Raw genomic sequence first — 26492 nt, 5'->3', positions numbered from 1 at the left:
AAGATCAGCACAGCTTTCAAGTAGAAGATAAAGATTAGGCAGCGAATCTCAGCTTGTCACATCAATTATGAGGCACAAAAACAGTTGGACAAGTTGAGGCACCTTACACTTGAACAGAGTATAGAGAGGTATGGTATAAACAGAGTATGTGTCGCAGTAGTAAGTAGAATGTGTTGTGATCGTGACAAAAGGTGAAATGACAAAACTGCATTAAAAAAGCCACTTATCTCCAACTCGAGTCATGCAGTGTCATGCGTCAGTCAGTGTCGCTCAAAGCGTGTTTTTTTTTTTTTTTTTTAATAAATGAGTTTATCATCAAATCCCCTCTCTCAGTTGTTTTTGTTTTATAAGTTGAGGCATACAAACAATATTAGCGTAAGTCACTTTTCTACTTGACTTTTTTTTTTTTTTTCACAAAAAGCTTCTCCTCTCTACTTTTTGGTTAGAAACCAGTGTTTTGGGTGAAACCAACCCATGTTCTAATACTGATTATGAAGGACAGGAATAAGCTAGTAACAAACTTGTTTCTGGTGTAAGCAGAATCTACTCTGTGGTACGTTTGGTCCTTACATTGTCAAATAATATTCTGAGTTTGAAAGCGCAGTCAAAATGCTTTAAAACGGCTGGCAATATGGCGAACCATTCTTTGAAAACAACTGGCTGTGAATAGGTTAAATGAATATTTTGTACTACAATCACCATCGGGGTCATATTTTCAACGTTCCCTTTGGCACCTGCTGGGACTCGTGTCTCAATGCTGGAAAAATTACCCCGCCCACAACAACAAAAATGGGGAAATAAATTAAAGAACTAAGGAAATGAAACACCAGGTCTTTGAAATCATGATTCCAAAAATTGTGGGACATTTGAAAATATTTCTTGAAATCCACCAGGGACGTTTTTTTTCTTTTTCTCTGAATACAATACACTGGTGTAGAAATAGATTTCAACCCTATTTGTCTGGGCTTGCACAATCTTGGGTCCTTGCGGGAAAGAACAGTGTGAGCTAAAAATGTAGACACAGGCGTTCTTTTTTCAGGTTTTATTAAGTCATCATCGTCACCGTCAAACAGACCCACCGATGTGAAGAACACAACTCTGCCCCAATAAGTTACATTTAAATAAAGGACAGTATTGATTTATAATCTCATATATGATACAATAACAAACCTATAAGGATGTTTTAAACCTCTTACTACTCTCCAGCCCCCCCCCCCCCCCCCCCCCCACAGAAATAATAATAATAAATAAATAAAAAACTCCTTTACAAAAATATAATACTCGACGGAAAATTACCAATCACAATAGTGACGAATATGAGTGTCCATGAAAAGAGTGAATTATCTTTGTAAAGGAATTTTTTTTTTTTTTCCCAATTCAGGCCAATGTGAGTAACCCCACCGATAGCTTATAGAGTGCTTTAAAAACGTACTCGAGCTAGTCAGTTTAAAAGTCTGGTCTCAAAACCAGAAAAAAAAAACACACCATATATGGCTGCAAAGCAGTAATAAGAAAATGATTAAAATCGGAATATTACACACACAATGTCCAAATGGTTGGTGCCACTACACGGCATACCTAAAAATGCAGTGACTATCGTTCAGAATACCATCTTTAAAATCATAAGTGCTTCAAAATAAAACTAAAATAAAAATTCTGCCGCACTAATAGATTATAGATATTCGATGTGGTTGTTCAAGGAGAAATAGAATCCTTTGTAGAAGGGTTCTATTGCAATTAAGATGGAAATATCACTGGGTTACCACTAGCATCTCCTCTAGTGCGACACACGTCAATCACTTCATAGGAAAATAAAAGCACCTCAGTCCATGAACAGTGGGGGAGGCCTTATGAGGATTGCTTGACCTGAATGTAAAAAAAATCCATGCAAACGCACATGTGCCCAAATGACTGCGTTCTCAGAATTGAATTGACAGAAACAATGTCTTTTAAAAACTAGCCCAGTGGAACCTCAAAAAGTCAAAAACCTACACCTAAACGGAATGTTTCCGTATTATCCTCTAAGTGCATGTAATGCACTTAACCCCTGCTGGGGTTGCAGAAGCGAGTGATGTACTGGATGTTGGACTGAAGCCGTGGGGGATTCGCCTTCAGCACGATGTAGATGAGCGTGTTCAATGAAGTATAAAAGTAGAAATAGATTTTTAACAAGTGTTAGCGGTTTGATTATCCTGCTTTCCTTTCCATTTCCATTCCTCAACCGGTACACACTGATGTTTTACAAACTAAGGACTTTAATTTAGACCTCCTGTGACTGAGTCGTGCATCGGAATCCACCAGTTTGAAAGAATTGACTGCTGCGTTAGCTTCATGCGCTAGATGACATTTTTCACAACAAAAGCTAGTGCTTAATTACGTGTTACTTTCATATTTAAAATCTGGGAAATATTGTTTTCAGAGTCAACCAAATTGGAGGTTGACTTGAGTGTAATGGACGCAAACACGGTCGACGTTTGAGGTTCCACTGCGCTAACAACTAGAATGACGCACGTCGGCTGTATGTGGCAGCAGAGAGCGATTGCGGGATGCATCATGGGAGATTTCTGCCACAAGCCCAATTTTACATGCTGTTCACGTTTTGGCATTCCCAATACTACAGTGACAGTTTTGACCTATTGTAAAATACACTACCCGCAAAAAGTTAGAGGCATAATAGGGTTTGGGTGAAATTTCAGGATAACCTAAAATGCACTTTAAACTTTACAACTTAATTTGGCCTTTGTCTAAACTTTTAAATGCACATGTCCAACTGTCCCCTGTTCCAGTATTTCTTTTTCAAACCTTGCTCTCTAACAGAAGAGGAATGGCAAAATTCACAACAAGTGTTTGACCCATTAATTGACCAATGAATAAAAAAAGGATAAAAGACATCCACTTCAATGCCTTTCTGTGACGGAAACCAATATATTTCCTCGTTCAATTAGAATTGGTAATTTAAATAGGCCTCTTCATCACGCTATTCGCATTCTGACATCATGACACCAGGACGACACCTAAACATTTATCAACAGTATCTTATGAAAGAACAGTAAGTTATGCAAAAAGTACTGAAACATTGAACATTTGGACATTCAAGTCTTAAAAGTTCACCGATAGAGGTTATAGTTCATTTTAGGTTCATCCTGAAATTTCACCTAAAAGCTGTAAATCCCTAACTTTCTGTAAGGCATATCCTCACCTTTTATTTTACTCTGTCTTGACCACAGAGGGAATAATAATAAGTATGACCCAATCATGATTGGTTATTCCTGTCAAATATCAGAAGGAGATTCAGACCTTCTAATTTGGATGACTGGCTGGATGGATGGATGAGTGGCATAGTTTCGCTCGTATCAACCAGCAAACACTTGCGGCGTTAGTGGCGGTGGCAGGTGCTCGTTCTCAACGTTATCAGAATCGATGGCTGAGGAGGCCGGCGCCGCTGCCGCGCCTTTTGCCACACTCGTGGCGGCGCCGGCAACGACTGGAGGGTTCTGCGTCTCGAAAGATTCCAGGACGCTCTGCACCTTCTGCTCCACTTCGTCCGTCCAGTCGATGAGGTCGCTCTCCAGCTGGCGCGCTCGCTCCATGACGAGCTCCTGTCGCTGACCCAGGCCCGTGAGCAGGTCAAGACGCTTGTGGACCTGGCTGAGCGTGGCACCGCCCGCCAGTGGGTGGTTGGGCGACGCCTGGCCCCCAGACATGTACCGGTCAAACTCCTCCGAGGTCATGTTGAGCGACTTGCCGTCCAGCTTCTCTATGAAGGCAACGGCGCAACACTGAGGAGAGAAAGTGTACACATTCATGAATGCAACACTCTTGAGTTGCTTGGAAACACGGGGTGCCATGAGGGGGGAGAAAAGTGATGACGATTCCAGGAACCTATGACTGTGATAAAATACAGAAAAATACAAGAACAATTTTCACTCGCTCAGTGCAATAAATGGAAAAAAAAAAAAATACAAGAGAACTCCCGAGTAGTTTTGGAGGTACACAACATACAAATTAAACAAACTTGGCCCCTCCAGGAAAACGAAGACACCTTGGATTATATACATGATCACTCTCCAGTTATGATGCCACAATACCCTTTTAACATTATTGCTACTTTCAAACGTGCATCACGTTCAATACAGATTAGCTAGTTTTGCCATTTTACAAAGCACCTGAATAATGACGATGACACACGATTGATTGCTGCTTTGGTTTGGTGGCAGCACTGTTAGTAGTTGCTGAACTTCTAATGCTACGTAGCATAAGCACGTACGTGTGCTGGTAGCACTGAGTGACAGGCTATACTGACTCAGCTCGCATTTTATGTTTTCCGACATAATCACTTGGGTGATACTTCAAATAATAAACGCTGGGGGAGACCTTAAGAGGATTGTTTGATCTGAATAAGCAGGTTGTGTTACTAACATATCGCACACATCGGCTAGTTAATATCACTCCTTCTTTGGCCACACCGTCACACAACTGACGCTGAGGGACTTTCCATCTTCGGAGGATAATTCCTAGTAATGGCTGACATCTATTTTGCTGTGCTAAGCGATGCATTTAGCCCCACTTTCGGTCACTACTTTTACAAATTGTTAACGCAAGTGGAGCAGGAAAAGTACAGCTCTGTTTGACTTTTGTCCCACACATTTGCGCCATGTTTGACCGAGTAAATATGCCCAAAGCTGATCTTTGTCAAATTTATCACAATCATATAGTTGCCGAACCCTATCCGGTCGTTCTGCAAGACTTATGTCTGGCGTTTATCATCTTTTGCATTCAATCGGCAAACTGCATAGATGTCAAACTTAAACCAGGTCACAGACTCAATTTGACCTATGTTATGCATAAAACAGTAGAGAAAAACTGGATTTGGTGGAGGTGGACATTTAAGAATAATGTAGCCTTCGTTTTAGAAAATCTAATTTAACAGCTTTTTAAAGGGGTCACAGAAACCCTGTATAAAACAGGGCTCTACACTAATTTTTGGTATGATAGGAATGTTAATGCTACATTAAAGGACAAATGACGGAAAATGTACTTTTTAAATTGCTTGTCATGTTCACCATTAGTAGAAACAGGGGGATATGGGAGAAGAAAATGCTTAATATGTCTCCTTTAAAACGTAACCATTACAGCTAATGAAGATTTCTGGAAGGAGACAGCTTGACCCTGAAATAAGTTAATTCCCTATGGAAGATTTTGCTTTGAAATTACTTGGAAGTCAACTAGCATCACATAATTAATGGTTTGTGTTCAACTTTAAAGGTTCTACTTTTCAAAATTCAGCTGTCAATGAATGTAATGTAATGAATATTTTTCCTAACCAGATTGGTAAAGTAGTAGCCATCCTCTCCGGTCATGAGCCTGCTGGGGTTGCAGAAGCGAGTGATGTACTGGATGTTGGACTGAAGCCGTGGGGGATTCGCCTTCAGCACGATGTAGATGAGCGTGGGCAGGAAGTCGTCCGCCGACGCCGCCTCCTTTTTGCTGATGCGGATGGCGTTGAAGATGTGTTTGCTGCTGCGTGTAATGCATGCCAGCTTGTCTTTGGGTACCCGCTTGGAATCAATTTCGATCACATCTGGGGAGAGGCGTATGTTATTTGAGGGGACGCCAAAGCGTGGACAGGGGGTCCTTGAGGTTTACGACGGAGTTCTGTTCACATGGCAGCGATGTAACCTGAATTTGCACTTAAATCAGAAAACACCGTAGTCTATCACCAACCTATGCTAACCCCATGGTAAAGTTAGATTTATAGTAAATATTTGCATGAAAAACACTTCTTGGCCATAAATCTAATTAAAATAATAATAATAATAATAAATATATATATATTGCGGCAAGTGAGCATTCTTGTGCCATGTGACCATGTATTTTTAGGTCGCAGCGCAAACTAGTCGGCTGCGCCCCATTCATAACTTCAAATGGTCGTATGATGGTACTGTGGTGAACCGAAGACCCCCTGTAGTATCACTACATGGGCGGGAGATTAACCTGTGATGGCTTTAACCACGCTGTCGGAAGCCTCGGGGATCTCCTCATCAACGGGAACACCCAGCATCTCGATGGTGACCCAATGCAAGGCTCTGTCAATAAAAAAGTCAGATGCTACAATGTAGAATGTGAGAATGGCGGCTCCACATGGACAAAAATAATACCTGCACCTCACATATACAGTTGAAACTAGAAGTTTACAAACACAATATAAAAAGATTTTTTTTTAAATCTAACTGTCATGAAATCAGACTATAGACTTTTCAGATTTTAGGTAGGATGACCAAAAGTATTTCTAGTTGCTAAATGCCAAAATAGTGAGAGGAGGATTTTTTAAGGCATTACTATGCCTTTAAAATTTTTGCGGACACCCAGATATAGGATGCCATGACTTTGGGAGCGTCTGACAACTTTATTGACAACATTTGAGTTAATTAGAGACAGACCTCTGGCTGTATTTGAACTTGACAACCTGACAAACACTGCTTCTTTTTGTAACATCATGGAAATAAAGTCAAAATAAAATAAGCCAAAATATCAGGAAGATAATTGTGGACAAAATTGTGAGGGATGTTCTGTGGTCTGAAGAAAGTAAAATTGAACTGTTTGGCAATAATGTACACGTTTTTAGGAAAAAGACGGAAGCTTACAAGCCGGAGAACATCATCCCAACTTTGAAATACAGGGGTGGCGACATTTTGTGGGTTTGTTTTACTACGGGAGGCACTGGTGCACTTTACAAAACAGATGGCATCATGAGGAAAGAACATTATGTGGAACTACCGAAGCAACATTTCAAGACATCAGCCAGGAAATTAAAGCTTGGGCGCAAATGAGTCATCCAAATGGACAATGACCTCAAGCATACTGCCAAACTGTTTGTAAAGTGGCTTGAGGATAAAGTCAATGTTTTGGATTGGCCACCACAAAACCCTGATATCTCAATCCTGTTGAAAATTTGTGGGAAGACCTGAAAAGGCATGCAAGCAAGGGGCCTACAAACTCAGTAAACCCATTTTTTCGGGAGGAATGGGCCAAAATTCCTGCCAACTATCGTGGTAAGCTGTTTTGATTTTTTAATCGAATGCTATTGGAAGGATGTCCAAAACATTTGACTCAGGTCATACAGTTTAAAGGCAATGGTACCAAATAATGAAATGTAAGTAAACATTTTACATTGAAGAAAGCAACTAAAAATTGTCAAAAAGAAAAAAACATCTCTTTATTCTGGCATTTAGCGAATATAAATATTTTTGGTCATTCTAATTGACCTAAAAAAGAAACAGTTTGGTTTGATTTCATGTCAGACCGTGAGAAACAAAAAGTGTATGTCTTTTAATAGTGTATGTAAACTTCTGGTTTCTACTGTACTAGTATTGTTGTTTTATAATGCAAAATCAAATTTTATCCTATTACTCGATAAATTGACGGGATAATTTGGCGAATACTTGATTCTAAAAGTTATTTGTTGGATTAGCCCTACTCATCTGCTTTAAAGCTTCTTTATACTTGCGCTGGTGGTGACCACGCTGACGTCACTGCGGCTATCCCGCACGCAGTTTAGTTTCCCTTTATACTCGAACGCAACCCACGCGCGCAGTTTTTGAAAATGTACTGCAGTTCCCCTCCAAGCCGGCGGTGTCGCTATGGCTGGTATTCGCTAGGAGACCACAGGATGGAGTTTCCTCTGCATTTTTTGACCATTTCTGTTAGCCGTTTTTACTTTCCTTTCCATAACAAGGAACAAAGCAACAACCATGACGACTGTGGAACAGTGTCTGCGAGAACAAATGGACCTAGATGATCAGATGATACATTTAATTATGCTGCAAAATCGATCAAGAAGGCGGCAGTGTAGGTGCTATGTGGAACCAAGGGGAACGCCGAGTACGTCATCACAGCATGTGACTAAAACGGACCAATCACGAGAGATGATCTCCGCGGGACGCATCGGGGCCACGTGGCTCAGTGCGTCGGTCACGTGATGCAATGCGGACGCTGTTGGCCGCGGGAGTATAAAGAGGCCTTTAGAGTTCTCGGGTTCGGGTTGCAAATCTCAGCTCAGGCCTTCTTGTATCGAACTGGCATGTTACCCTGTGCTTGTGTGGGGTTTTCTTCCTCCCACATAGATGTACTTGCGACAAAAATTTTAATAGGTGTGAATGTTTGTTTGTCAATATGTGCCCTGCGACAGTTTGAATTACAGCTGTATCTTACATCTACTGACCTAATCCTCTTCTGAATGGCCAGGTCTTTCTTCTCATCATCTGACGTTTCAGGACAGAAAACCTCCTTGTAAAGACGTGTCATCATGTACCTTTCCACTTCGTCCATTATGCCCTCTACGTAGTCTGAGGAGCCTAAGAGCAAAGACAACATCATGAGAACAACAAAAAACTAAAAATAGTAGAAGGATACCACACTAGCCTTTTCATACCTTTGAACTGAGTGTGAAGGCGTTCTGAGAGAGACTGGTAGAAGTCCTGGACGCATTCAGACATGTCATCAGCACATGTGTCCTAAAATAAGAGACAATATGGCAAATGGTCCTATAATGTTCCAAAAAGCCTTAAAATATGTCTTTATCTGGCACTAGGGTACTTGAGCTCACTCGCTTGTAGGCCATGCTCTCAGTAAAAGCGTGACACTGTTTGAAAATTTGTCGGCCATATTTCAGAGGCTTGAGGAAATCGATGAACTCCCTTGTTGCGTGGTCGGTGTCTGCGGGGGATGGCCGGCTTGCTGTGGAGCTGGAGCTTGGGCTGGACTGAGCGTCCAAAGGGGTGGCAGCATCTGGGGTGGAATACATATTTCATATATTTATCTCACCTTTAAGCTTTCTTTAGGAAATAGCTATTATTACATTAAATAAATACCAGTTGGCGTGTTTAAAACTTTTCCCCTGTGTCATTTCACATTATTACACAACTTAATTTCTGAGTTTATTTGTTCGACTTTGTATGTATGGAATACATGGGTTGTTCCCAACATCTGGCGAACTTTTCCTGTCAATAGCACCTTTCAAAATATATTTAGTGAGAAAAATTGTGATGTGTTAAATACTTATTTCAATCGCTGTATACACCCGATATGAATAGATCACATCACATGCAAACATTTCTGACCAGAGATCAACTGGAATTATTTCAATCGGAATGAAAAAAATGTCTCCATGTAATCCTGGCTATTGTGTGGTTATTCAGCTAACCTGACTGTCAATCAAATATACGTTGACGTTCGCTGTCGTCAACTACTGTCTGAATAACGTCTGCCACTGAGGTTATGCCTAATAACAGATAATGTTCCCGCCTTTGTGTTAATCGGGGACCTTTCATTTGGAGAAATGTGTAAGCGAGTCTTCGTTTCCTCAAACGGATGTAATACGACAGTGTGAGAGAGAGAGAGAACGCGCTAAGAAATATTTTAAAGTGTGTTTTATAATGTTTAAATTAGTTTAAACCATGTGAGAGTGGTAAAGCTGTAAAATGTGTTTATATTTGGTCTGAATATCGCAGATTTTCCACCTACAGCGGGTGTGTATGGAATGTATCCCCCGCGACAAATGGGGGTCTATTTTATACTACCATTTGCATAATGTTTTACTTGACTGTCACACCAGTCAGATACTCATCAGTTACAAAGGCCTACCTTTCTTTGGTGGTGTTTTGATGGAGGGAGTGAAAAACTTGGCGACAGTGTTGACCTTGCTTGACTTTTCCTTGGTCTTTCGTTCCTCAAACTTGCTGAAAGGTGCGACAGTGGGCTGTGACTGCGCCCGCTGATGTCTGGTTGCATAGGCTTCCTCTTCCTCTCTCTGCAGCCTGCGACGGGTGAGAGACACGAATGAAGCAAGGGAATGTTGATGAGCTGTCAGGAGAACTTAAGTGACCATCATGAACAACTTAAACACACATGGTAGAGCAGTGGCTCTCAAACAGGGGTCCAAGGAACCATTGGAGTCCACGTGCCAGAAACTATTTTTGTCACATCATTAAAAAAAACACATACCTACATATAAGTGGGTACAGGGTGCACTAATAAAACAGGGTGCACTAATGAAACACAATAAACCAATTCTTACTACCTTAGCTACGAGCCAATTAAAAGAGTTACGATTCTAACATTTCCAATAAACTTAAAATCCGTGCATATGTGAAGCATTTCCAGCCCTCTTTATGCTTTTTTTTCCTCATGTAAAGTTGGTAAAGGTGAAGTAAGGCGACCTCAGCAAAATATTTGGAACCACATACCTCAAGTCTAAATTTTCCAACATGTCACAAAATTATTGTTTTAGTAAAATATAAATAGGCAACATGTCACTGCACAAAATATTGTTTGATCATCGTCATTGCGATGTGTGCATGTGCGATAGACACATCGCAAAGGTCCCAATGATGTAGAGGGAAAAGAACTCAGGTACCCAACATGCACTGCGCGCATCAGTCTATCAATCCCAATAGTACTTTCAATAGTGCTCGCAAAACATTCGCCAAAGAGGCAAAACGTTCTTGCTTCAACTTGTCGCTCCTGTTTTGTTTACTGTAAAACTGTCACAAAACATAATTAAACAACAAATGTCTGCTAACCTAAATCAGGGTTTCCCACATATACATTTGTGGTGGGCGAGTACAAGTGAATTTTGGCCACCGCTTTTGCCGCAATAACATTCAATATTTAAGTTTTTTTTGTGGAATAAAAAAATAAGTAAATAAATAAGGCTCAGTAGCGCCCCCTACAAATTTGTAAAAAAGCAGCCCCAGCTGTACGTTTCACCGAGGTCAACCAAAATTGGGAAGCATATGTAACAGCCCAAGACCTGGGGGTCATGTAAATAGACACATTGCTCCATCTTGTGATCAGTTATAAAAAAAAATTCAACTTGCTGATCGGCCCCAAAAATCCTGATGGTGGAAAGCCTATTATCCACATACTTGATTGTCTGGTGGGCTGGTCTAGCCTATCTGTCAGTGCATGAACTGTTGAAGCCTGCTTGGATAAGAGGTAAAACGTCTTCTTAGACAACACAAAACAGTCCAGCTGCAATTGCTTGAATACCAAGAGAATGAAATGACCCGGATGACTGAAAATGTAGAAAATTAAAGAGTCCCTCGACCAGGCAAATAGTATGAGAACTCCTGTTCTAGAGGCTGCTAACTAACCTCTCAGCTAGAGCCCAGTCGTCCTGGATTTGTTTTTGTTTTTCTCGCTGGTTTTCCTCTCGCCAGCACTTGGAGCACAAGCCCTGCCAAGCTGTGTTGCCATAAAAACCACATCCTTTTGTACAAAGCAGCTCGGACTGGTCCAGATGGATCCGACGCCGTTCAGGGCGTTGGGCCATCATCCTTCACAGGAGGCTGCACGGGGAACAAGACACGGAGAACACAATGTAAATACAACCTAATATACTATACGCAGTTAGTATATTAGGTTGTAACAGTGATAAACAACTAGTTTGTTATTGTAACTTCTTATTCATGACAGAAGAGGTAAGAACGTGAAACCAATAAATCAAGTGTAAAAAAAAAAAAAAAAAAAACATTCAGATATCTATTTCCGTCCTGATATTCAGAGTCATACATTGTGATTGTGGAAAATTTTACATCCAAACTGTAAAACAGTTGGCTTCAAGCAGTACAATAACTGTCTTTGGCTGGCTAGCTAGGGAAGCTAACTACAAAGCTACCCTTGACACCGAGCAACAAAGTCATCATAAAATAAGAAGTGTGTTTTCTGTCGACGTACAGTGTCACCCGCAGGATGGGCAAAGTTGTCACACAACGTCGCTCCTGCTCCAGGCGGCTGTAATGTGGAACGTTTACATTAGCTTTACGGTTAGTTCCGTCCCACTAATAGATTCCGCCATTTTGTCGTTTGGCTGTGCTGCGCCGTGCTTCTTCTTCTTTCTTCACATATCACGTAAAGATGAAATAAAATGCTGTATCGCTCTCTAGTGGATTGACTGTGAAATAGCCCTCGGTATACGAGAGTTTACCGAATCTGCGACCAGGAGGGTTTCCAGGGAGCGATGTCGGCTTTGGGTCTGGATTGTAGTTCGACGTACGACATCTAGCGGTCGGGAGCGCCATCTCCGGGCATCGCTCAAGGTACCCCTTTTAAAGACACTCTACTTTAGGCTTGTTTTTATAGCATTTACTTCACTTAAGTTTTTCGAAAGTCTTTTAACACACTTAAAAAAATAAATAAACACATTTAAAAACAATATATTGTTTGTCTAACCCTACGTAGGCTATCTGGGCATGAACTGATGAAACCTGCTCGGATAAGAGGCGCAATGTCTTCTAAGGCAACCAAAACTGTCCAGCTGGGATTGATTCAAATGCCCTGTGGATAAAAAATGACTTGGATTAATGAGAATATACACATAGAATAGAAGGAGTCCCTGGACCCAAATAGTTGGAGAACTCATGTTGTAGAGGACTGCCACAGTCGCCCCGAGCTGAAGGGGGCGCTGACGGACAGCTGGCAACGGGCCATATCAATGACAAAACATTGGCACTGCTGTACATCAGGGACATTTTTGCGTGTGTTTTATCAACATGTATGTCTTTACATGTGTTTCACCAACAACGTTTATTTACTTAATTGATATTCTGTAATTGTTTAACATTAAAGTAACATTACAGTGAAACCCCAAAAAGTGAATGGATGAAATGATGAATCATCCATCCATCCATCCATTTTCTGAGCCGCTTCTCCTCACTGGGGTCGCAGGGCGTGCTGGAGCCAATCCCAGGTGTCGTCGGGGAGGAAGCAGGGTACACCCTGAACTGGTTGCCAGCCAATCACAGGGCACATACAAACCAACAACCATTCACACGCACAGTCACACCTACGGGCAATTTAGAGTCTCCAATCAATGCATGATTTTGGGATGTGGGAGGAAACCGGAGTGCCCGGAGAAAACCCACGCAGGCACAGGGAGAACATGCAAATTCCACACAGGCGGGGGCGGGGATTGAACCCCACTCCTCAGAACTGTGAGGCTGACGCTCTAACCAGTCTCCATCGTGCCACCCTGAAATGATGAATCAAATCAATGAAATTAATTGATATGGCGAGGGACGACATCTTTGATTTTATAAGTGCATTTATTAATCCAATTTGTTATGATTTTATTTACAGTTATAACTTTGTGTGTTTTAGCAATAAGTACAGCTTGTGTTTTTACACTGTAAAAACCGATTTTGGAGAGTGGTAAATAGAATCCATGAAAATCATCTAAAATTGAATTTTTTTTTTAGAGGTACCCTGAAATATGGGGTAAATTTTACTTACAGTACCTATTTGACAACAGTAAAAAGTGTTACCAAGATGATCACAAGAACGGTGATCAAAAATCCAAGAACCACACGGTGAATGACCTGCAGAGAACTGCGACCAAAGTAACAAAGGCTCCCATCAGTAACACACTACGTCGCCAGGGACTCAGTCTGACGTGCCAGACGTCTCCCCCTGCTTAAGCCAGTAAGCAGCCGTAGCCCAATGGTTAAGATCATCGCCTGCCACCGTGGGGGACATAGGTTCAAGACCCCGACTGGACCATCCGCCAACATCCCCTGGACTCACGGCTGTGGTGTCCTTGAGCAAGACACTGATACCCCGAAATGCTCCCCGGGCGCTTCAGCTGCCCCCTGCTCCAGTGTGTTCCACTAACATGTGTATGTGTTCACTGTGATGGGTTAAATGCAGAGAACAAATTTCATGTGCGTGCATGCCTGTTCATGACAATAAAAGGTGAGTCTTCTTCTTACATGTCCAGGCCCGTCTGAAGTTTACTAGAGAGTATTTGGATGATCTAGAAGAGGATTGGGAGAATGTCAGATGAAACCAAAATAGAAGCTTTTGGCAAAAATGTGTTTGAAGGAAAAAGAATGCGGAGTTGCATCCAAAGAACACCATATCTACTGTAAAGCATGGGGGTGGAAACATCATGCTTTGGGAGTGTTTTTATGCAAAGGGATCAGGACGACTGGTCCGTGTAAAGGAAAGAAAGAATGGGGCCATGTATTGTGAGATTCTGAGTGAAAACCTCCTTCCATCAGCAAGGGCATTGAAGATGAAACGTGGCTTGGTCTTTCTGCATGACAATGATCCCAAAAACACCGCCTGAGGAACGGAGGAGTGGCTTCGTGAGAAGTCTTTCAAGGACCTGGAGTGGCCTAGCCAGTCTCCAGATCTCAACCCCATAAAAAATCTTTGGGGGGAGTTGAAAGCCTGTGTTGCCCAGCGACAGCAACAAAACATCACTGCTCTAGGGGAGATCTGAAAAGTACACCGTATTGAAAAGTACACTTTATTATTGTTAGTTCATAGTTCAGGCTTTGCAAAATTAGGCAGTAATTTAAATGCCTTTTACCCAGCAAGGTGTTAAAATTGTACAATTTTAATTGTTTTTATGACCTCGGATACCACGTTACCTGAAACAGATTTGCATTCACGGACATAGATACATATAAACAGAAAGCATTTTTTTGAGTCGCATTAAATGTATTGACCACCAATCCAAAGAATGTAACACATTTTATCAAACGCATGAAATCTCTACACTCTGCTTTTGTTTTGTTTGTCTTATTTGTATTGTTGTTGTTTTTTTACAAGTTAGTTGTTTTGTTGACGTTCAATGTTTTATATTTGATTTGTATTTATGTTCAGAACTTTGGTTCAACTGATGTTGTTTTTAAAGTGCTCTTTAAAATTGAGTTGAATTGAGGTAATGTTTAGTCCTTATAACTGATTAGGAATTTCCTGTGTATGACTGTTTCTGGTCTCAGCAGGTTTTCAATATAAAAAATAAACTATTTTTTTTGTAGTCTGTGTTGTTCTATTGCTCTAACACAACACAGGACTTGGAATACAGTGAGTCTTGATACTAAAACAGACTTATGCGTTGAGGAGAAGACTATGGTTTTGTGTCTGGTGTGTTGTGTTGGTCATCAGGACGAAATGATGAAATATGGTTCCTTGCCCCGTGTTAACCCAAAATCACCATAATTCACTGCATCCTTGGTATGTTTTAATCTCTTTTTTTTTTTTTTTTTTTTTTTACACGCAGTGTGAATAACAGTGGACAGCTCATTTGCATGTGGCTACCATATGCATACAGTATGTGGCACCATTGTTAAATCCAATCCAATCTTTTTTGAGCCAAGGCACTAATTTTACACTTGGAAAATGTCACAGCACACCACCCAACAAAATGTTTTTATTTTTTACAAAAATATGATTTTTCACGAAAATATGATTTCCTTTCCCCTCTATAAATCTAAGACTTTAATAATGATCCGTTTTTCCGTCGATCCCGCTCCATTTACAACACCATCTGCGCCACGCCCACGCTCGTCCAAGCACGTCTGAAACTCTGGAAAAGACATTCGTTCTTGTCGTACAGCAGAGAACGAACTCTTCTTAACTCTCACCCAAACTTTATTTCAAGCACTTCTTCGGCAATAGAGACACAAACAATGGCTGGTGAGCTTTCAATTTCTTGAACTTTTTTCCTTGTTTTTTTTTTTTCCGTTTTTTGTTCTTGTTTTTACTTTCACTTTTGCGTTCCTCCGCGGAGCTTCGCGCCCAAAGAATACCCGTAATAATAAACACGATGAGAAAGTATGATAACGGATTCAATTAATCGACAAGTCAACTTCATTTAAAGGTACAACAGGATACGCGATTTAACGACTTTTGGAGTGTGTGTGTGTGTGTGTGTGTGGTGGGCGGGAGGGGGGAAGGGGGGCCGGGGGGTTTGGGTGGGGGGGGGGGGGGGGTCACAATTAAAATAACTGATGTTTTTGTAACAATAACCAAGATGATTTGGACGTGTAATCGGACGTGTTTGGGACATTCAATGTGTGTTCAATCAATTTTTCCCTTTTCATTCACACATAGCATTGTCATGTGTGTGTGTGTGTGTGTGCGTGTGTTCCAGGTTTTGTCTTCCTCTCTCTCGTTTCTCACACACCTGCTCCTGTGAGCATCTTCACCACCTGTGCCTCGTTCATACCTAATTACCGATTGTATTTAACCTCGTGTCTCATTCCCACTCGTTGCCAGTTCGTTGTACCTTGTCGTCACGTTCAAGCATTCCTTGTCACAGACTCACAGTAAGACTTTGACCCTGTTCCGATTATCGACCTTGTCTCTTTGCCTCATGTTCTTGGATACTGTTGCCCTTCTTGGATTGCCTGCCCGTGTACCGACCTATGCCCGTCTATTAAACCTCTCTTTTTGGAAACTGTCCATTTGTTTTGGAGTCTTGCATTTTTGGGTCCTAGCCTCTGTTCCGTTCATGACAAGCATAGTGTGTTAGAGCACTGAAAGCAAGATGGAAACTGAAGCGCGAGCATAATGTCAGCAATTTGCTGTGAAAAAACACTAGAGGTTGGATAAAATGAATAAATCAATAAAGTTGATCAAAGTTGTTGTTGTTTTTAAATCACAAAATCATTGCATTCAAACAGGGGTGTGAAGACCTTTTATATCCGCTGTATGCAAGAAGCCAAGCCTTAATGGGAACCCACAAAACTGACTTTGCTAGCTGTGGTGTTATGCTTCTTCTTACAGAGAAACTTAAGGCCGTGAGAACGGATTTCGTGGCTAAGGTTTCCGCGACAGTGATCGAACAACTTCTGGACAATCTTTTGGATGACCATGTATTGAACAGCGGGGAGCAGGAGGCTATAATTGAGGCGCAAAACACCAAAGCAAAGAGGGCTCGCACCCTCATTGACACGGTGCGGACGAAAGGTGATGACGCAAGCTGGAAGATGATCACTCACATTAGCAAAAGGGACCAAATGCTCTTCAAGGAATTGGGCCTCACCGCTGAGCCGCCCAAAGGTGAGTTGACCGGGTTCAGAGGAGGTGCCAGATATGAAACGAAACCTCTTTGACCCCTGTTTGAATGTGTCGCTCTGTCCAGCCACTTTCGAGTTGGAACGCCAGTGGTCGAACACGCTCATCCCCTGCAAAAAGAACTTCTGGAATTCCAAGGATGACGCAAAAAAGGTTTTGTTTGGAAAACATGACATAAAAGTTTCATAGAGGAATTTTGTCATTTTCATTCCTGTGATTTTAACTGCAAAATGAAAGATTGGTACCAAAATGTCAGTGGTTTCTCCTTGGTTCCTGCGCCACCCTTCATTTCTGACGTTTTTTATCATGTATTTTTTTTTAGTAACTAAAAGCCAGTGAACAACCTAATATAGAGTGTACAATGTTCCACTGGCACAGATTTTTTGTAGACCATAGCCATCTGTTTGTCGTGGAAATCTGCAGTTTATAGAGAAAACATTTGTTTTCACAATATACTTACTGCAATGTCCTCACGTGGGAAAGGAGAGCCACAGTCGTCAATGCACTTTTCAGCCATTTAGTGAATGGCGGGAGAACAGCAAAACATGAGCACATTCAGGCTGGAGCTGGTGTCGGCCACAGCTAACGACCAGACACGAAGATTCACCTACGTTACACGCCACCCCACCAGGACCCCGCCTCTTAAAGGCACATATCTTACACTCAGACACAATATGCTACAGTATTTTCTATACATTCTATGCGAGCAATTTTTGTCTATGTATTAAAAAGCCTTTACGATGTGTTTATAACATTGGTTTTTAATAGGTTTATAAAATTATACTATACTCTAATAAGTAATAAAATCATCTTTAAGTGGATGCAAACAAAATGTAAACACCGGGGCATCCTCTCTGTCAGTTATTTGGCCGCCCGACCCACTTTGTAAGGTTCTTTCTCACCACCAACAGGACTGGAGTGACACGTCAACAAAACAAGTTCACAAATGCTTAAGCAGGATACATGTATGACAAGTTTTTAACAACTTGCCAAATGCAAACAATGGGTGTCCATTGTATTAATCATGAACAATGTGCATTTTAATACATAGATGCATATTTATCTTGTCCAAATTTGCATATTTTTAGATCTACCGCGTGACTAAAGAGTCCACACAGAGTCGTGTGGCTCTGCTAATCACCAATATAAAGTTTAAGGATGAGCGTTATAACAGACATGGAGCTGAGGCAGATGAGCGGAACATGGAGAGCCTCTTGCGTGATTTAGGATATCAAGTGGTCAAATACAGGGACTGCACAGGAAAGGTAACAAATAAACACATTTTTGATGGCTTAAAATTGCATTTGCTGAGCTACTGACCGACATATATCGGCTCTGGCAGGAAATCGACAAGGCCGTCATCAACTTCTCCGAACATCCCAAACTTAAAGACACAGACAGTGTGTTTGTGGTGATCATGTCTCACGGGAAGCTGGGATCAGTACTCGGCGTCAACTGGAACGAGGCGCAAAAAGAGGACGAAGAAGATGTCTTCGCCATTGATAACATTTTTAAACACCTGGCCTCAGTGAACTGCAGTGCGCTGCTGGATAAACCCAAGATCATCATCATCCAGGCCTGCAGAGGAGGTGACTGATCACGGTGGTGCTCAGATTGAAGGCACATTTCTCAATTTTTGCACCGTTGTAGTGGTGTCGTGACCGTTTTTGTACATGTTTATTTCAGTGGACAAAGGCTCGGTGGCCATCAGGGATGACGCAAAGGCGGTGATGTGCGCTAATACCCAGCAGCCGGGTCCGTCCACATCTGGTGATGACGGCAACATTGTGGAAGACGGCTATCAATTTGTGCACAAAGAGAAAGATTTCCTCGCTCTTCTCTCTTGCACCCCTGGTCAGTGCATCCCCTCTTATACTACTTATCGTGTACATGTGTCTCACTGAAGGAGACCACAAGGACGCCGAAACGGCGTACAAATGCTTTGTTACTGTACCGAAGTACAATGGTCACGCATCGGTACAGAACTAAATTACTCAGGGTGTCCAAGAGTCATTATAGACTTCCTTTTTGCTATTTCGTTTCAGGTTTCATTTGGAGAGATGTGTGACCATAAGCATTTGACAGCTTTCGTTTTGCTTTTTTTTTTTTTTTAAGCGTCTCCCCTTGCATATGGCTCACCAATCAGCATTGGAACAGCGATGCAAAATTGCCCCCTGCCAAGAAGTTTTCTGTCCCTGACTGCAGTTCAGCGCCATTTCGAGAAGCTTTGTACAGTTTACGCTCCCAATGGCAAGTTTTCCGAAACAGGATCAGTTCTTGACAAACCACACATTGGAACGCCTGCTAATAGCGCCACTGATGAAAACACCAAACTCTTAGAGCAGGCATTCCCACAAAGCCAGGAAACCTCTATCCAGAGAGTTGCACTGGAATTCAGCATCAACAAAACCTCGATTCAACGAATGCTTCAGAGCGTGATAAAACTTTATCCAACTGACCTTGAAGCAGAATATTATGATGCACAACAACCTGAAGCGTAAATTGTAGTACGCATTTGAGCAGTATGATGACCATAAAGCTTCTTAAACTGGCGCTGAACTGCAGTCAGGGACAGAAAAACTTCTTGCCAGGTGGCAAATTTGTAATGCTGCTCTGGGGTCAATATGCAAGGGGCAAGGGAGTGATATGCTTACAAAAACTGCAAAGCCTATGCTATCAAATTATAATGGCCTCATGTCTGTCTTACAAAACCGAAAAAAAGCAAGTGGATAGTGACTTTTGGGACACCGTGTATTTCTGGCAACTTTCACTTTTACATTTCTTAAATAAAAGATATAATTTTACTCTGATTCATTTCTCCGAACCATCTTCGTTACTCCAAAATCAAATTATAAAAAAAAATTGTTAGTTGGCATAATGCCTGAAATTGTTAGTTGGCGTAATGCCTGAACCGCAGATCACATTTTGATTGTTCGTCACAATCAAAATTTAACCACTCATCATTTTGAATACTTTTACTTCCAATACTGAAGTACATTTAATATCAGAAAATGACTTCGATGCTTAGCTACAAAGCCAACAACTTACTCAATCGAGCTCCCAGTGTGAAAACACCCTCTAATTTAGTTTCCCTGGCCCGAGTCAGTTGATATGTTCGTAAACAATCTCCGTGTATGGAAAACAATGTTTTTTCTCGTCCCCCCTGCAGATACCGTCTCATACAGACACCCAGAGAACGGCGCTTTCTGTATTCAGTATATTGTTGATGCTCTGAACACTTATGCATGTGAGAAAGACATTGAGGAGCTGTTCCGAATGGTAAGTTTTACTCAGCACTCATGTGAATGTTTAATAGTCGCATACAGAGGAAATTCCAGATGCTCCATACACATATGTACAGTATAATCAGGGCGTGTTAGGGTTACCCCAAAAATATTATTACAAAGGAAAAGTAACTCACGTCAATAAAATGGTTCATTTAATGAGTCAAATCTCAGAGCTGCCGAGGATCATGGAAGAATCCTTCCAGAGATGGATGGAAGTGTGACAGAGAAGGCTGTGAAAAAGCCTTTTTTTTTTTTTGCCCCTTCCCAATCAAGGACGTCAAACGCCAGACTATCGTATGCCTTATAAGATTATCGTTTAAGATTATTCTTGGGATTGATGGGTGTTGAGTAGATTTGTCCTGCTAATAGGGTCAGAAACTGGTCGGGGCTGACCTAAACTCTTGGGGAAAGCAGAGTCGTCACGTGAATTGCGACGTGGAACAGAATGTAGCCAATCATGAAGCACCCTGACTCAGGAACAAGATGACGACCGTAAATAAAAACAAACAAGTCCCACCTGATGTCGTCTTTTGTATAAGTGGGTTCACCAGACAGCAATAATAATTTTCCAAAACAACTCTTTTTATTGATTACATCAGCATTCTACAACACTGCCGTCTTCGGTCCTTTCGGCAACACTCAGGAAACATCGGTGAAACATTGCCGGTAGTGTTTTGTTAGATCATGTTTGATCACACGAAATTTGTGTGTTGGTGCGCTAGATTTGAGATAGAAAAATCCTTATGTATATACCAGACCTTATGCTGCCGGGGATTACTTCAAAGAGCAAAATTTGTAGTTTGGATTTGAAATATATCTTTTGTGACACCAATCCTGGAACCTTTCTGACACCGCTTGTATTCTAAAACAAACAAACAAACAAACAAAAATTGACTTCTTTCTCATACATGCTGATTTTATTCTCTTTTTTAATCATAAGATTTTAACCTAATTTTATTTTTTTTATCTTGTACAATGATATCTTTACTTTTGCAATATTTTCACATGCATAAAACTCCCATTTCATACAGTGTTTCCACTTTTGTGACTCTAACTTTATTCTCAGACAATTCATTATTTTATCCCCAGAAAATTACACCTTTATTCTTGTAATATGTCTACCGCTACTTTATTCTTTTAGCAAAAATGTCCACGTATTCCTTTAATTCTATGACTTTTCTAGTAGCACAATGTAGTTGTTGCAAGACTTCAGATTTTTTTTAAGTGGACACGAATGTGATGAAAGCTGTCAAAGTCAACTAGTCCCCGATGATGTCATTTTTTTCCCCAGTGCAGTGCTATCATTAAAGAAAATGTAAAAGATAAAAAAAATCACAGGAGAAGAGACTGCTTTGCCATGTTACCATTGTCTTTATTATCAGAACAGATTTACAGAACAGACACATTAGAACACAGGCGCATCTACGTGGGCTGGCTGAAGGCTTGCTTGCCGCTGTGTGATGGTATTCCAGCCGGAGAAAAAAATCCTTTCACCTGGCCAAACTGGAAAACCTCTCCTCGTTCTGGGGCCAACACAACTAACTGCATGGTTTCTATTTGATGGGAATTTGTGATGTTTCTGCAGCACACCCATGACCGTAATGGCAATAAGTGATAGATGGATGCAAATAATCTTGGACATCTACATGTGCGGTGGAATCATTCCCCACTCCCCTGCCCTGCTCTCATTCCATTTTGATAGAGCGGGCTGAAAAGTTGTTCAAAATCCTGTTCTCCCTCACTTAACCAAAGCTGTGCATTCAGAAATAGAAGACAAGCTTAAATCAATTCAGTTGATGGAATAATTTTATTCAGCGCACTCATATGTTGCTTCAAGCGACTCTACCTCCCCCTCAAGTCAAAATCACGAGATTAGAAACTAGTCGACATCACGCTCTAGATGTCATTGTGGAGTAGTAAAGTAAATCGACTAGTCTGTACAACCCATTTATGATGTAGTATGGAGATTTGATGATGTTTTTTTTTTGGGTTGCACTGCTAATCTCATGATTTTTTTTGTCTCAACCACGCAGGTCATGCAACGCTTTGAAACATTGCCGTTTGTGACCATAAAACAGATGCCAACCAAAGATAGATGCACTTTGACAAGGCGCTTCTACCTGTTTCCTGGGATTTGACACCAGACATTACTTCAGAGGAACATATCACTCTCATATTGTGGCGGTTCTTTACAAAAATCGTAAATGATAAAGTACACCTTATTGTTGCCATTACAGTTAGATGTTCCATTCTTGCAAAATTATGTAATAATTTCAAACTTTTGACATCACTTTAACTGAAACAGATTTGTATACATTGGCACACAGGCACAGAAAGCTCTTACTTTGTTTGCATTAAATGTTTTGACTACAAATAAAAAGTATGGAACACATTTCTTTATCTAATGCATGCTGTCCCTCTATATATAGTACAGTATGTGTAACTGATAAAGATTTTCCTGTATTAATCTACCACTGTTTATGGTCTGACCAACTTCTCAATAACAAAATAAAACATTTATGAAGATTGTGTTGTTGTGATGCTTTAACACAGCACAGCATATGTTTGGAAAATGTCATTTTCAGTTAATTGGTAAATTTGTTTAGACAATGGCGGCAATCTGATTATCCTCAAAATCGGAAGGAACACAATTTACCAAGTGTCAGCCCATTTCTAAACGGTTTCTTTTGACTCACGATAAGGTTTTCACGTGACAAACCCATGGTCAGGTTTTTTTTTTATTACTTATTGAGGGAGTGTCTGCATGCTGAGTAAATATTAACAACCGGGACAATGATAGTCACCATGATGGAAAACAACCATAAACTATAGATTCCACAGATATGAGGGCTTCAGGGAATAATGTCATTGACTCACAGGCTTTTCAGACAGTCTTGGTCACAATTTGCTGCGATTTTGTAGTTTTACAACAACAACCAAAAAAGACAAAACAGATTATGATAACAAGGTGCATACAAAAGAGGTGCAGGAGTGGATGAGTCACACAATGAATGCTCAGATGTTTTCTAACAAAGGTATTTTCAAGCATTGTTGTGCCTTTCATTCTCTGGACGAGGTAACAAATACCAAGCAGGATATGTCAGTTCATTTCACACAGAGAGCAATTTATTCGATTTCTTCTCTCCCCATTTCAATTTCAGTAAGCATGAGACCAAACAGGTATCTATAGAAGCTAGATTGAAGCTGAGTGACAAATCATTTCTAAGAAAAATAAAAGTGGACATTATGAAAAATGGAACTTTTATTGTTTGTATACAAAGAGGTATCGCAACAGGGTAGAAAAGGCAGGTAATTGCCTAGGGCCCTGAGCTGAAGGGGGCCCCAGGAGATGACCCACATCAATAAAAAAAAAAGCACTCCATTAGAGTGGAAGGACAACGTGTGGCTGTCAGCAATACCCGCAAAGGGGCCCCTTACTTGTTTGTTTTGTGCCGTTTAAACCCACTTGTGCATGCTTCTTTTTAGCAAACAAATCATCAAATAGTCCACATACTTCATCACTTTTAGAGTGCTATTTCCAAGCCAAACTTCATTCTCAAGAGCTATATTGTCATTAATATTATTGTTAATGTCTACTAATATACTGTATGCCCCTGTGTATTTTCTTTAAACTCTTATTCCATCCAAAGGTTCAAATTGTATAGTTCAAACACATGCGTGCACACAGGCACGTGCACACAGGCACGCGCACACACACGTTACCTTCGCCCAATTCTACACACAAAAGAAAAACAACAACAAGCGGGGGTCGGAGAGACAGTGAGTGAAACAAACACAAGTCATGGTAACTCAATTTTTGTCAGTTTTAGGTGCAGAAATTATTATCATTATAGCACTCAACACTTGTTCCGAATTCATCAGTGCAACATTCTGAGCCAAAATCCCAGAAAGTGAAGTCCAGTGCTAGTCTCAGAAAGTGAGCAGTGCTTGATGGATGGATTTGACAGATGTTTGGATGTAAACCACTATTGCACTCTCTCTCTCTGTACTTACTATGTAAATAGCCCTTTGTAATAAATCCCATAAAGACAAGATTGCTTTTTGATTATTTTGCCAAAACACCTTTTTTTTTTTTTCTTCCTGGCAACCTGAATGATACTGACTAGGATCCATCCAATGAAACTGGAGACGTAAACTGGAGACCGCAGCCTAATTTGATGTTGTTGTATATAATAAGATCAGACACTATTATTTCATACTACAATGTCAAAGGGGCCCGACCACAAAAATCATACTATACTTAAAGTAATAACAGATAACAATAAGTGTTACCCTTTGTTTTCATGCAAAACAAGTACATTAGCAAAATCTCAAGATTAAATCACTTTTAAAAAATCATTTAACAAAACAACTGCAGATTTCTTGGAAAATTTTGCTTCAGTTTGTCATCTGCAGTATATGTGTGCATAATAACTATCACAGTGATTGTCTTTTAAGGCACAATACATTTAGTCACAAGTATTTGGAACTGATGAATATAGTATTGCACTTTAAAATGAAATCAACTCATGAGGAGCTAGGAATTATTTTCATTTAATTTTCCACATTAACATAATCATTCTCAAAATTACCCATAGTCCCCACCACTACAATGTCTTGGGTTATTTTTTCACTTTCAAATTCATCCTGTGGGCCGTATTGTACCCGCTAGCGGGCCAGTTTTGGCCTGTGGGCCATATGTTGGGCACCACTGCTCTAAAGCATGTTGGAGAACGTCAAAGTGAACCAGGCCACTGCTACAGAGAAGGGCTGGGCATGGAGTTTATGCCAACCTTTTTCACACGAGTTACGGGTTACTGACAACTTCGATGGGGGCCGCCATCTTGGAATCATGTGAACGGAGGTTGCGTTTCGATTGGTCATTTCAGCCCTCAGCACGTAGTGTATCATGAAACCCATTCTCATGAATTGATCCAATCCATCAAAAATCCAATCCAATTCCCTTTGAAAAACTGGGCGCTGGTTATTAGGTCATTATGGTATTATTTTTAACCTGTATGTGTGTGCGTGTCTGTGTCCTTGTTGAAAAGCGGAGGGTGGGATTGATTTATTTTGATATTTTGAATTTATGTTAGAGCTTTGAGTTGCATGTAGTGTATGAAAACCGCTGACAAATAAAGTTTGATTGATGCGCTTATTTTAAATACACAATTTGAACTTGTTTTAGGTTTAGTTTGAGAGTAAAACTTCAACTGAGAGTGGCATTGACTCATGGCGCCACTGTACACTTGAAATTTCACGAGATTTGATAATTTACTGATGTACTTAAGCATTTACCTTTCCAGAAAACAAAATCCAAACTGTATGAAATTTGAGTTTTCAGAAGTTCCACTGCGCCAATTAGAGTAGACATGTCCTTTTATGTTGTTGATCTAGAATTCAAGTCACTGATGAAGATCTGAACTACGCTGTCTGCCTACACCAATGATTTGCAACCTTTGCAGCCAAGGCACATATTTTACAATTGAAAGATCTCACAGCACACACACAGACAAAAATGTCACAAAAAGTGGATACATTAATTACTGTATGTACTTCCTGCCATCTAATAGAATAGCATTTGTGGCAATTTTTTGACTTGAGTTCGTTGTCACATTTCTGTGGGGCCAATTATGTATTACTCGTGCACTCACTGTAGTTGTCTCGCCATGCTGCACTATTTGCATATACTGGCCACTCATGCCAGAGTAGCATCTGCTCCATTTGCACACTGATTGAGGAGTATCTGTAACATTTGCACAACCGACATTGTCCCAGATGATCGCACTACTCGTCACTTTAAACCGCATACACTCCTTGAAGTCTCAGCGCCCTTTGCACAATGGTCATTGCACCGGACTATTGCAATATGAGTCATTCGAACTGCTCTAAGTGCTAGAGGACTCTGCATCTTTTTGCACAATTGTTTTTTGTCAATGTCTTTATGTCTCCAAAGTGTTCTGTAAATTGACTGTCTGTTGTACTAGAGCGGCTCCAACTACCGGAGACAAATTCCTTGTGTGTTTTGGACATACTTGGCAAATAAAGATGATTCTGATTTATTTTTTCTGTCTGTCTCCATGCCTCACTGGCATAAATAGATGAACAAAGATGCATTCTATCTTGTAAATAAAGAATTTTTTGAGCAATTACGTGAAATTTGATAATTTCCCACGGCACATCTGAAGAGCGCTCCCGGCACACTATTGTGCCACGGCACAATAGTTGAGAGTCGCGAGCCTACACCCATCTGTGACTCGGCCTTTGGGGGGAAATGACGGTCTGAGAGATACACGAGCACAGCTTTTTTTTTTTTTCTTTTTGCAGACAATCTTTACT

At 40.7% G+C, this 26492-nt stretch overlaps 2 protein-coding genes across 2 annotated transcripts; one reads left to right on the top strand and one right to left on the bottom strand.

The window, feature by feature from the left end:
- Positions 1–1226: 1226 nt before the first annotated feature.
- rabgef1l (RAB guanine nucleotide exchange factor (GEF) 1, like) lies at positions 1227–11909 on the bottom strand. Its single transcript, XM_061681707.1, has 9 exons — positions 11737–11909; positions 11154–11348; positions 9643–9815; positions 8606–8787; positions 8432–8513; positions 8222–8354; positions 5995–6086; positions 5325–5581; positions 1227–3779 (listed from the first exon to the last, which is right to left on the bottom strand). The coding sequence occupies exons 2-9, from the start codon at positions 11333–11335 to the stop codon at positions 3354–3356; spliced, it is 1527 nt and encodes a 508-aa protein (XP_061537691.1). The 5' UTR covers positions 11336–11348; positions 11737–11909; the 3' UTR covers positions 1227–3353.
- Positions 11910–15340: 3431 nt separating this feature from the next.
- Positions 15341–22680, top strand: LOC133405528 (caspase-1-A-like). The gene is made up of 8 exons (XM_061682570.1): positions 15341–15483; positions 16576–16851; positions 16934–17019; positions 17955–18131; positions 18209–18455; positions 18553–18720; positions 20036–20145; positions 22187–22680. Exons 1-8 carry the CDS (start codon positions 15477–15479, stop codon positions 22289–22291), a joined length of 1176 nt encoding a protein of 391 aa, XP_061538554.1. The 5' UTR covers positions 15341–15476; the 3' UTR covers positions 22292–22680.
- Positions 22681–26492: the final 3812 nt, after the last annotated feature.

The sequence above is a fragment of the Phycodurus eques genome, chromosome 7 (assembly GCF_024500275.1).
Source record: "Phycodurus eques isolate BA_2022a chromosome 7, UOR_Pequ_1.1, whole genome shotgun sequence".
NCBI classification, from domain to species: Eukaryota; Metazoa; Chordata; class Actinopteri; order Syngnathiformes; family Syngnathidae; genus Phycodurus; species Phycodurus eques.
Note: the sequence above shows the minus strand (reverse complement) of the source record. Positions and strands in the feature narration are given on the sequence as shown.